This window comes from Musa acuminata, chromosome BXJ1-9, assembly GCF_036884655.1.
Source record: "Musa acuminata AAA Group cultivar baxijiao chromosome BXJ1-9, Cavendish_Baxijiao_AAA, whole genome shotgun sequence".
NCBI lineage: Eukaryota > Viridiplantae > Streptophyta > Magnoliopsida > Zingiberales > Musaceae > Musa > Musa acuminata.
The window spans coordinates 11392192-11404440 of record NC_088335.1 but is presented as its reverse complement, the minus strand read 5'-3'; the positions used below and the strand labels follow the sequence as shown (position 1 = coordinate 11404440).

General features: G+C 38.7%; 1 protein-coding gene across 5 annotated transcripts in view; it reads right to left on the bottom strand.

Annotated features, from left to right (window-relative positions):
- Nucleotides 1–9047, bottom strand: part of LOC135593215 (phospholipase D zeta 1-like) — a 35688-nt gene extending 26641 nt beyond the window's left edge. For 2 of the 5 annotated variants that reach the window (XM_065083085.1, XM_065083087.1), the window contains exons 1-3: nucleotides 8756–9047; nucleotides 6030–6131; nucleotides 5078–5199 (exon numbers count right to left, since the gene is read on the bottom strand). In XM_065083085.1, coding sequence (XP_064939157.1) covers nucleotides 5078–5199; nucleotides 6030–6131; nucleotides 8756–8947 — 416 coding nt within the window. In that variant the 5' untranslated portion in view covers nucleotides 8948–9047. The remainder of the gene's footprint in view (nucleotides 1–5077; nucleotides 5200–6029; nucleotides 6132–8755) is intronic. The other 3 variants (XM_065083086.1, XM_065083088.1, XM_065083089.1) reach the window with 3 other exon arrangements.
- Between the last annotated feature and the right edge of the window lie 3202 nt (nucleotides 9048–12249).

Below are 12249 nucleotides of genomic sequence, written 5' to 3'. Positions count from 1 at the left end.
TACTTGATGGTGCTCAAGGCAAGTGAGGCGCTTGGTAAAGGATGAGACAATGCAAGGTGGAATGGGTTGTTCAGCGACCAAAAGAGTTGTGCAAAGCTCACAGAGGTGAGGGGAATTGCTAACTCGAAGAATTCGGTACTCATACAAGGGCTTGTATGCGAACGATGAAATGTTCGTGGCCATTCAAAGGCGGTCGAAGCTCAACGTCATGGAGCATTGAAACTTTCTCTTCAGCATGAGAAGGATACGTCCGTAGGAGGCTGAAGTCTGCAGCGAGTTCAGCATGTTGCTAGGCCTTGAGGGGATGCAGCGGGGATTGTATTGACGTGAAGTCGCAATCTAGCAAGTGTGTTTGTGAGAGGCAGAACATGCACTATTTGTTCAGCAAGGCGGAGTAGTCCAAGAGGATGGTGGTCTCCGAAACATTCAAAGAGAAGGAAGCGAAAAGAGAAGTTGCTCCAACGGGATAGATATTCAAGAGGGATAAGTCTCGGCTCTTCAGAGGGAAAACCAAATGCAATGGACCGCACATGTTGAGGAGTACCTCAAAATAAAAAAAAAACTTCACAAAGCTCAACAGACCGAGCGAGTGACGATGAGTCGTCGCATGATCTCGCTTAAGATAATGCATTGGGGGGGATATATTACGAGATTAAGTGGGTGAGCGATCCAAGGCAACCCAAATGAAGGCACACTTGGAGTCGATATGGAGATCGGACTCAATGGAGGGCTGACCCGTGAAATGGTGAGCACAAGGGCCACCATCAACTCAATGCAAAACGAGGAGCAGAGCAACTTGGGTGTAACTTGATGAAGTACCCAAGCCGCATGAAGGGAGCCAACATAGAAGATGGAATATGGAGCGAAGGCACAGAGCTTTCCTTGGACAAAGGTCAAAGACATGAACTCTTGCAGAGGCAAGAGCGGGATCATGTTATTCCATGGGTCCCTCATTCTGATGGAGCGGGCTCATCCTGCATGGTGCCAAAGACGAATGGAGCTTCGAGGCACTTGCACCTTACCTCAGAGAAGCATTTGACGGAGGAATTAAGACGACTCAACTTGCGGAGGTGAAGTTGGTTTCAAAAGACCTTAGCACGAGGCAAAGAGGACACGGAGGCGGATACTCTTAAAGAATATGTCATAGTACTGCCATTCAAGTTGTTATGAAGGAAGCGGTGTGCGGTGGAGATTGTGCTGGTAGGGCAGAGGCCCAGGATCCAGATAATGGTACACCAACTTCAACGAAGTCGGTGGACTTCGGAAGCTACTAGGCGATGGACTGTCCTAGAGCTGTGTTTCGTCTAGGTGTGACTCGAGAGCGGGTGGACGAAGGTCGATTGCCAAAGGAGCGAACACAATCGAAAGTGGAAGAGACCCTACAATGTGTTGGCAAAGGCCACACATGGAGGGATCCCAATCCGAGTTCATCCCACAAGGATCAGAATGCAATGGAGATGTCACCAGGAGGCGACATGGTGCAGCGGATCGTGGTGGAATAGTTCGTGGCAATACGATACACACGAATATAGTCTTGTGAGGGACTATATCATACGGAGGTATGATCGGGAGCTACTGGGAGCTCCACTTCAGTGAACAACACGATGGCAAGAAGGGCTATAGATTTAAGGAGTGAATGCCATGGTACTATAGAGGCGGGTCTTCCGTGCGTACATCGAATTTTGCATCAGATGAAAGCCTTGGTCATCAGCATATGGGGGCTGTGTACCACCGAGGGAAAAGTTCGAATACAAATACCAGTGAGTCCCATAAGAGGGACTCGATCATACAGAGGTATGATCAAAGCAACTGGAGAGTTGGACTGCTCCAGAGCCTATATTTCGCTTAAGGGAGCCCGGGAAGTCAGAGGACAAGGTCGAGTAAGCGAACGTTGATACCAAGGAAGCGAAGGAGAACAAAATCGATGTAAACCCTATAACATAATGGCAGAGGCCATGCATAAGAGTTGCAGTCTGTCTTTCTATCGACCAAGGGGAACTGCTTGGAGAACACAGAAGTGTTGAAGCAGGGGATCGAAAGGGGCAAGGAAGCGACGACGAGTCCAGAGGGACTTAGCTACCCAAAACAAAGCATCGGTTAGAATGTAGGTGGCCTCGAAGGAGTGCCACAGAGGCAGATCTACCGATTGTGAAGAAAAGGGATGCAGATGCAAGGTGACGGATAGTAGGGTCATGGGCATGGCAGTACCATGGTACCGTAGAGGCGGGACTTCCGTGAAGTCATCGATCCCTTGCTCTCATGGAGGGAGAGCGCTTGGTCATGAAAGAGGCCGAGGAGGTGGAGCATGCAAAGGCAAACTCTAAGTACCATGACAAGATTGAAGGGCAGAGGTCAAGGAACTTCGTAAGACCGGTGTCAACGAGCTTCTCATCAAGATAGCCGAAAGTGAATGACTTTGGGTCATGCAAGAGTGCACGACCAAGGAACGAAGCAGGCAGTACGCGGTGTTGTACCTTTGCTACTCAGTGGAGTAGGCGGCAGGGTTGATGGAGAAGACGGTACAATCCTAGAGGCGACCAAAACTATTAGAGACTTACTCCAAGTTGGGGTGAAAATTTCCTGCATTCCATAAGTTCGATGGTATTGAGAAGGTGAATCACAGTAGCTAACTCAACGAAAGGAGTGCAAACACTTCAAGTGCTTCAGAAGTGTGAGTAAAGAGCAGACGAAGGCCAGTAACCAGCTCGATGCATAGAGTACAACCCTCGAAGAGGCGAGCGAAGTCAAGTAACATTTGCCTTCTCAACTCTTAAGAGAATGGGCGAAACTGAGTACCCCAATTTTCTTATCTATCCAGCAGTGGAACTCTACATAGGTTCAAAGACCCTTCGAAGATAATGGAAGATAATAGTTATCAAATCTTCACCAATGGTGATTAGTGCTACTGAGAGCAGATTATCCGCTTCATTTCCCAATAGAATATCAATCGAAAGCGAAAGTGATGAGAATCTACTTAGAAGTAACAACTAAGTGAAAGAAGAGTCAATGGGCAAATTTTGTAGAGGAAGGACCCAAAACTTCAAAAAGTTTACGAGGTGATGCTCGTTAAAGCTCCAACAAGGATCCACCCAGTTCAAGCAGCACGAGGCATTTGAGAGACTGGCGCATAGTAAGGATGGTCTTTTCCTTCATCTAAAGGATCCACAAGAACCAACAGGGATCAATACAACTCAGCCAACCCTATACTAGAGTCAGAGTCATTGACGAGTTGAAGCAACATGGCGGTTCAAAAGTTCGACTACTCAACAATAGTAGTAGAGAGCAGCTGAGAGCCAAGAGGCGCATTGCAGCTAGAGCAGAAGATTGAAGATTCAGCAAAGGCGAGGAGTTGCAGTGTCGGCAAAGGCTTCGACGAGGACGTCGAAAGAATGAGTGGGGGAGAATGTCACGGACAAACTTCTAAACATGATGTTTGATGTAATGCTTATGTATATCCGTGTTTTTTGGTATGTTCATGCTTTGCAGAGCATGTAAAGGGACGATTGAAGGCTTAACAGCCCCATTTTAGTTGGGTTTAGTGGTCATTTTAGGCTTGTAAATAAAAATTGTGTCATGTGGACACTTGTGAGAGATATTCGGTCTGTAGTGGACCATTTTGACCCTTTGTTGTGCAACCATTCAGAGCTTGTAAAGTATGTTTGTAATTTACATTGGCTATGAAGTGTTTTCTGAAATGTTTGCTTGTGGATCCCGAGTGAGGTGTTTTCTCTAATCCGTTTTTTCTTTTGTAGGTTCTAAGGGACTATGGGAGGTTTCGGGGAGGCTGACCTTTGCGGATAGACACGCAAGGGTGTCGCACGACTTAGGCAAAACCAGCTAAGTCCGTGACAATACGGCTTCTGATCCTTATTCCATATATCTTTTGGTTTTGTATTCTATTGTTTTACATTAGGTTCACTTTATTATTATCTAATTTGATTATATATGCCAATAAAAGAGATGAAATAACCCTAAATTAGTTTTTTAATTTTCGACTGATTTATCAGTCAGTTTTCTGGAATTTGGTATGTACCTATGCATTGAGTGTTGGTATGCTAGTACGGCTCAGTACAAGCAGTACGACTCAGACTTGTACTGGTCCAAGCCTAGATCTATGTAGGAATGGTACCCGATAGGAATGGTCCAAGCCTAGATCTATGTAGGAATGGTACCCGATATTTGGGCTACAAGCCCTGTTACACTTTATTTCAAATAATGGCTCTTCCATTTCCTATGCAGTAATCTTACCATCTTAAGATACTCTAAACTCTTCAACTAAAACAACTAAATCTCGTTCAGAGAAAGCAGTACCAAGAAGATAGTACAAAATTTGGTACACTAAATATCCTTCCCCTCATCACATGTAGAAGATATTATGGGGAGCTCTTTTAGTCTTCAAATGTCTGTGGAAGAAAACCTGTGAATCTTTCGATTTTGTTTGTAAAAACATTCCTCAGCTAGAGAATGCTCAGAATAAACATGAAAACAATCTCTCGCATGCTTAATAAGTTCATCATTAGCACTTCTGGTGCTTAAATCGTTTCTGTAATTCCTCCAGTTGCTTTCCTTTTCTAGCATTTTTATACTAATATCACAAAATTTATTACAATTTGGGCTCTTGAATTCACTTTTAAGGGGCTTCATTTTCTTAACTACTTGAACCATTTTGATACATATTTATTGCAGCTCCAAGTTCTCCAAAAATTTCCAAAAGGCATCATCCCCAGTCCAAAAGTTTTCTTTACACTAGTCAAACTAAGAGAAGTTGAATCTCTTATTGTCTAATAAAGTTTTCTTATGTCTCACGTTCCTCTTATTACACCAGTTAACTAATTCAACCAGCAGATGCCAAGTCATAGCATGGAAAAGCAATATTTCAAATGGAACCTGAGCATGTACATTGTATTATGGGAGTATATAAATCTGGATGACATAAGCACTGTTTGGATGGTTGCCAGAACAAGACATTCAATCCCAGGGGCAGGTTATGAATATAAAACAACTAATTTGGTTCCTCATGCTTATGTGTTGTTTGTGACTATATAACATTTGTGAAAGTGCAGAAGTTGTCAGTTACCTGCTTTTGACTAAACTGTTATCCTCATGTGGTAAAGGAACACACACATCATCAGCTTCATCATCATCTTGAACAGTAGGTATATTCTCCCCTAGTCCAAGATTGTGAAGCCATTCTTTGACCTTCAATGGATAGAATAAAAGAAAAGGCATAATAATTACACCCAAGCGGGATTAAAGGCTTAAGTATTGCATGTAAAATTCTTAATTTTATAAAAAAAATCTTAATTTTATAGTAAAAAGAAACATGCAAATCGAAATTGGAACTGTGCAAATAAGTCACATTAGAAGGAGTTGACAGCAGTTTACTGCCTCTAAATCTGGATACTGAGTTATATATATGGAAGCACAATAGAGGATGCAGACATGCAAAGAAAACCCTTTTCAGGGACATTCCATAGTTTGTAATAATGAGAGTGAATCTTGGCAGCACACTAATGTTGCTCCCTTTTGACCAATATGACAAGCATTCAAGTAATAGAAACTAGAAACTACTCTGCTTGCAGATGTAAGGCTGCATAAATCGACTGTCCTTAGACCCACATTACTAGGTTTTTCTAGAAAAATGGAAGTTGATGTCAAAAGCATAAGTGATACTGTGATAATAAGAAAAACTTGTTCTGAGCAGAGATACCTAGGGACAAATAAAATAATATTGGAAAGATTTGTTAAAGGATGATAGTCTTCTGTAAAAATGTATGGAAAGTTACTGACTTGAAATATTGTGCAAAGTTGCAAACTGCGAACTACTTTAACAATCCCCTACTAATGGGGTAGAGAAATAAAACTTTTTGAAGCACTCACAACCAGAAACTATGCATGAAAGAACCACATTGAAAATCTTTGACTGAAGATTATTTGTTGGCACTAATTATTCTAAGATAAAATGGGTTATAACAAAATAAAATGTCAAACTATTGCTAGAAAGCGTTAACCATGTTTATAGGATGAACCTGCTCCTGTTTATCATGAAGTTCCTCTAAAAATGCACGCTTCTTCAAAGCAAGATGTAGGTATAAAACTTGTGAGGCTTTCTTCAGTAAGTGCCATCTGAACTGATGAATAAAACGGTATATATTAGTTCATAGATGACAATTAATTAAGCACAAGTGTTAGATAATAATATGCAAGCAGATATGCTACCAGTGCATGGACAACAAGAAGCAAATCACATCAAAGAAAAACCAGAGCCTAAGATCATGTAGGACCGGATTATAATTTCTTCATATTACACATTCATATTAACTCAGTTTGTAGAAAAGATCTTTTTTAGATCAAGTTAAGAATTTCTATCCAATTCCCTAAATACACGGTCCAAACGGATGAGTTATCTGACAGGACAAGGGTCAATCATGAACCTTAATAATAGAAAGGACAAGGGTCAATCATGTAGAACAGAAACTTCACTGTGACAATTTTGTCATATATCCATATCTTTAGTAATATTAATTTCAGACTATCATTCATTACTCTAAATATAGATTTCCGTTTTGAGCGTGAGAGAGAGATTAAGGCAAAACCTACAGTGCAATTATAAAGTTCTGAAATGTACAGGATTGTGAGGAGCTCAATCAAGTAAATAAGGAGTCATTTAAAAAGTAAAAATTAAAACAAAATGAACATCAGGGAATGTCATCTTGTCTTATGGTTCTTGACAGTACTATCAAATGCACTAGAAAATTTAACAGGTGCCCTAATCCTCCAGGATTTGGACATCCAATACCACTGCTGCATCATGGTCTGTACACTGTTGACTTCCAATTAAAAGATTCTTCCATTGCATTCAATCCAAATGATCCGACAGCATACTTGTATCAAGCTGCACCATATACTCATAAAGAGCCAGTTCCTGGCTGGTTTGCTTTTGGGAATGCTACCAAGAGAATCTCTATTCCTAGTCATCAAAAAAGCATTGAAAAATATTTCTAGCCACAGTTTGCAACGATACATTCCTCAAAGAGAGAGACAGTGATCCTTAATTATTCAAAACCTAGTCGCACAATGTATTTAATAATGTCCATTTGAATGATTTCAAGTTTTTAAAGTTCTTTGCTGGCCCTTCAAGGACTTGAGTGTTAAATAACATATATTTTTCATGTTTGTCTAGTGAAACCTGGAAGTTCCCAATAGATCAATGAAGAAGGAACTGAATTCTTTTAATGTCCTCATGGTTGGCAGTAGATCGGAGTGAAAAAGGTAATTAGATTTCTTCTAACCCATTGCCTAGCCAACTTATAAAAATTACCTGCGTTTGCATCACTCTCTTTGGGCTAGTGCAATGTGGATCTATGGAAAATGTCATCAAAATCAGCTGTCCATACCAGTCTTAATGACTGGTCTCCTATGGAAAAAACTTTTGATCTCTTCAATTTAATCAAAATGAAATAATTTTAGTGAGATGAAATTAAAAGTCATTCTATTAACTTCCAAGTATTTGTCCTGGGTAAATACTCTGTGGGGGTCTCCCTTTGCTGTTACAAGTTACAACAACCATTTCCAAATCATAATGATGCCAATTTCACCTTTCTCAGAAGGAACTTCCATATTAATGCCCACTAGTTCTTTCTTACTATGCTTTCAGGCTGATTAGATAATTCTCTCATTATTCTTTTTCTCTAGACTTCAAATGCAGTTCCTCATTATGTTACTAAAGTGAACAAAAGTAAGATGCATTGGCCTGCAAAGAACTGATACAGCCAACATAGGGACCTATAAAAATGTAAATCTCCATTGGAAGCTTCAGCTCTGATACCTGAAAAAAGGAAGAGTTCAAAGCTCAGAAAGTGTCATGGAGTAAGTCCTTTTCTAAGCGAGTGAGTGCACAGGCGTGCATGAGAGATATAAATAGATAGATAGATATATGTATATATGTATGTATATATATATATATATGTATGTATATATATATATATATATATATATATATATATAGAGAGAGAGAGAGAGAGAGAGAGAGAAAGAGAAAGAAATTAAAGCTAAGAGATATTAAGTGTTTTCTACATTTATTAATTCACTTTGTCAAAATCCTACCAGAAGGTATAGAAACTCAAACAATTTGACAAACTAACTTTGCCAAACAAAAGATGGGTAAAATAACCAAAGAAGTTGGATAACATAGAAAGTAAAAACGATTCTCAAGCCAGAAATAGCAACATCAATTGGTGTAAGAGCAGTGACGTTAAGAAGAATGCATCCACAACCATCACATATTGATATACGATAATTCCCTTGATGCCACAGAGGCCCCTACGAGCAATGAATTGCCCATCTAACCTCCAAACCAAATATACATAGAGATTTATGGCTATCCATAAAATATCATCTAAGAGCTTATGTTCAGTGTACCAGCTATAAAGCAAATAAAATTTATTTAGCGTGGTATGACGAGCAACAATCAATTTCCAATTCCTCTTGCTACTTACTCAGTACTGTTCTTAACCAACACACAACGTGCAAACAGAGATTACCATCATTTACTGAAAGTAGCTTTCCCCTGGTTTCATAGAGCAGATATACCACGTCAAGACAAAGGAAAAAAGGAAACAAAACATCTTGTGCCCTAAAACATCATCGGAGGAATGCCCATTCGTAGTTGTATCAGAAGCAATTCACACTCCCAAGGACAAGACATTCAGAGAAGGTAAAAAAAAAAAAGTCGGAAATTGAGGTCAATAAACACCTGCTTGTACTGAAACTCGATGGTATAGGAGAGGAGCAAGGGGGTGATATCACCAGCATCCGGCCGCGACGCTGCGACAATCTTGGCCGTGGGAAGCTCATCGAAGATCGACTGCCGCTCCGTAATCGCTGGCTCCGACGGCAACCTTATGTAACAATGGCCGTCCTCGGACATGAATCGGTGGTCGGACATCGACGGAATGCGGTTTCCCTCTTTCTTGAGCTTCGCTCCTTCGGTTTGCGACAGAAGGAAGAGTTTGGATCTTCGAAGGCTTTGGCTTTATGTATCTGAATATAACAGACACAGGTCGTTCAATACTTCTGGAGGTATCAGTGAGGCTTTTGTTCTTTCGGTTGGCATATTCTTGGTATGACCAAATTACCCATATTGCCCTTGGGTAATTTTTAATATCTGTTATCTTAAATTATCATGTAAATACAGCAATGATTTTTATACCACGATCTTAATTTTTTTACTAACATTATATGATAGGGCATATTATGGATTCCGTCACGTGGACACGACCTCCCACCACACTAGCTCAAGCGTAAAACCTCAGAAGGAAGACACGATGCCATGTCGAATATGCCTCCAAGAATTCAGGATGACATCACTCTCCTCCCGAGTCGTTTGGGGCCACACAAACCAGTTGGGACGGTGCCGCATGGCATTGTTCCACACATCTCGGGCAACGGACGTCTGAAGGTACGAACTCATCGCTCAGGAAGTTGACTACCGTGCAAAAGTTGCATATGGCCAACCCTTAAGCACTATAATAAAAGCCTTTTGCTAACATCTAGCAAGGAGCAGAAGATCTTCAACAAAAAGAATTCTATTGACTTAATCTTTGGAGGAGCCTAAGTCAGGATTTCCCTCCCTATCTCGACCTAGGTCGATATGCAGGAATCCGACGACAACAAAGGCGGACGAGCTTGCTGAAGAGGTGCATCCCAACCGATCCCGAGCTTGACTCGATCAGGTGAAAACCTCATTCTCGGGACGATCTTGGATATCGCCAATCGGACCAAGCCGACTCTTCAGGTTCACCAACATTATCGATATAATTATCTTTGTTTCGAGTAATTTTGCTTTACTAGTTTGTCACTGATGGGGGCATGATCCCAATGAGAGGGCTATAAGGGTCAATTTGATGGAGGAGGGGTCTCTTTGTCTTTCCATACTAACGATGGGGGCAGATGAAGGCACACAAGAATATCCCAATTTTATGCTGAGGACCTGTCTCAAATATACCATACGAAGCACGTACAGGTGGCGGCATGTGCAAGAATACTATAAGGTTTACTTGGAAGTCTCAAACACAACCAGCTCGCTGTAGGTGGACGATTTGACCTCCTTGGCGTCTAATTGTGAATGAAGAATGGGGCCCTTTGATGTTTATGGGTGATTATTATGTTCTTGTTTACGTCTGATGTGGATGCTTATAAGAAAGAGTATATCTACCATCTCTTGTGACTCATTGGATGATTATGATATATATATATATATTTATATATATAATATAATTCTTTTTTGGCTTTTCTATGGAAGAAGGATGCCTTTTTAGTTCTTTCTTTGCCTAATTCCGAATATACTTTTAATTTGAAGGATACTACTATAAGTGTACTTGATGGGGCTTAAGTATCTTGGAAAAATGTCCAATAAAATTAATACGATAGTCATCTCATCTCATCAGGCTGTGATAATTATATGTTTTCATGTGATAATCACATAGTATCAGACCCAACAAGTTACAATATTTTCATGTGATAATTAAATAGTACTCATAATATGCCAATTATTGAGTGGAAGCCAACGCAACAAAGAGGTTTAAAAAATTCACAGGGAATGAATGACATTTCAATATAATTTTGGTAGGATAAGGACAATTGGCTTATTTATAACCCTACTTTGTGGAAGGCAACTCGTGTTGATAACGATTTGATCTCTCATTTTCATAAATCGTGACTTAATGTACGATTGAAATTATAATGAGGCCTTTTCTTTTTTATGCTTTCGAATCTTTCTTTCCATATTTACCCGAGAGATGATTCATATGATTTGACTCATAGAGTCTCTTTATGTCTTCAAATTTTAGTTTTTATTGCTCAGTGGTTGTGCTTTCTTGGTGTTCATTGTTGTAATCGGTGTACTTACTATGGCAAAACTATGGATAATATATATTTTATTGTTAATTACAAAATATTTTTTGGGATTATTTTGTTTAGGAGAGGATCGGATGTAAGTTTCCGATACGTGAGATGTATACTTGGATTTGCAAAGTAACAATGGCTAATTTCATATTCGAAGTCCCAACCAATTAATTTGATGAGCCTAAAGTTATATGATCACTCCTAATGTTAGACTAATTAGGGTGTTATAATTGATTATTAACGTCTAAACCCAATAAAGGATAATTTAAGAAGATGGATTGAGTTACGACTCATGGATTTTGTTCATAGTTGATCTAAGACTAATTATATCAATGCCTTGTAATTTCTTAATCTCTTATGTCATATTACGTTATGATGATATCCAAATGTTTTAAATTTTTATATCCTAAAATAATCTTGATATAAAAAAAATCCGATGCAATTAGGCATGTTTAAACAAATCAAACATTATTAGTTTAAACCTACTTTAATTGAATCGATTCAAGACTAATTAATCTAGTTATAATTTTAATTAATATATATATATATATTAAATTACTTGATTTGGTTTTGGTGTAATTTTAAGTAATTTAAAAATATTTTTTTCAAATAAATTGATTCGACTCAACTAAATCGAATTAGATTATTGCTCCGGTTGGACTGACAAAATTTATGAAATTAAATCTATATTATTTTATGAAATTATGATATTAAATTAAATTAATATATATTTTAAGGTTGTTGAAACCTTTAGATCGGTTTGATTAATTGGTTTGAACCGATTAGGTAGTTAAGAGCAACGAACTCAATTATATTGATATTTTTTAATTAAAGTTTTATCTTTTCGGAGTCATTGAGCTCCAAAGAACACCTGTAAGAACAAGAAAAGCTATTTATGAGTCCTTCGTTCTCTTATTCCTCATCTCAATTAATGTAGGACTATATCACCTTATCAACTATCAAAGTCAAAATAATTAATTCGAATCAAATCGATTTAGACCGATTTAGTTTCCGGTTCATGTTCCAATTTTTGATTCAATTTAACCACTTAACTTATACTATTTTTTTAAAAGGACTAAAAATATTATAGTTCGACGATTTTACATATAAATCAGTTAATTTTATAAACGACTATCGCCTTAAGAAAAACATATAAGATAATATTAAATTATAACATACTAATCTACGCTTAACGTAAAAAAAAAAAAAAAAAGTGAAAGATGGACACACACTCCACCTGAAACTCCCGAATAAACTACAGTTTTTATTCTACAAACTATTTTTTTATTTTTTTTATTTTTTAAAGAGAAACAAAAGTTGCTATTAAGAAAGAAGTCTCAGTGC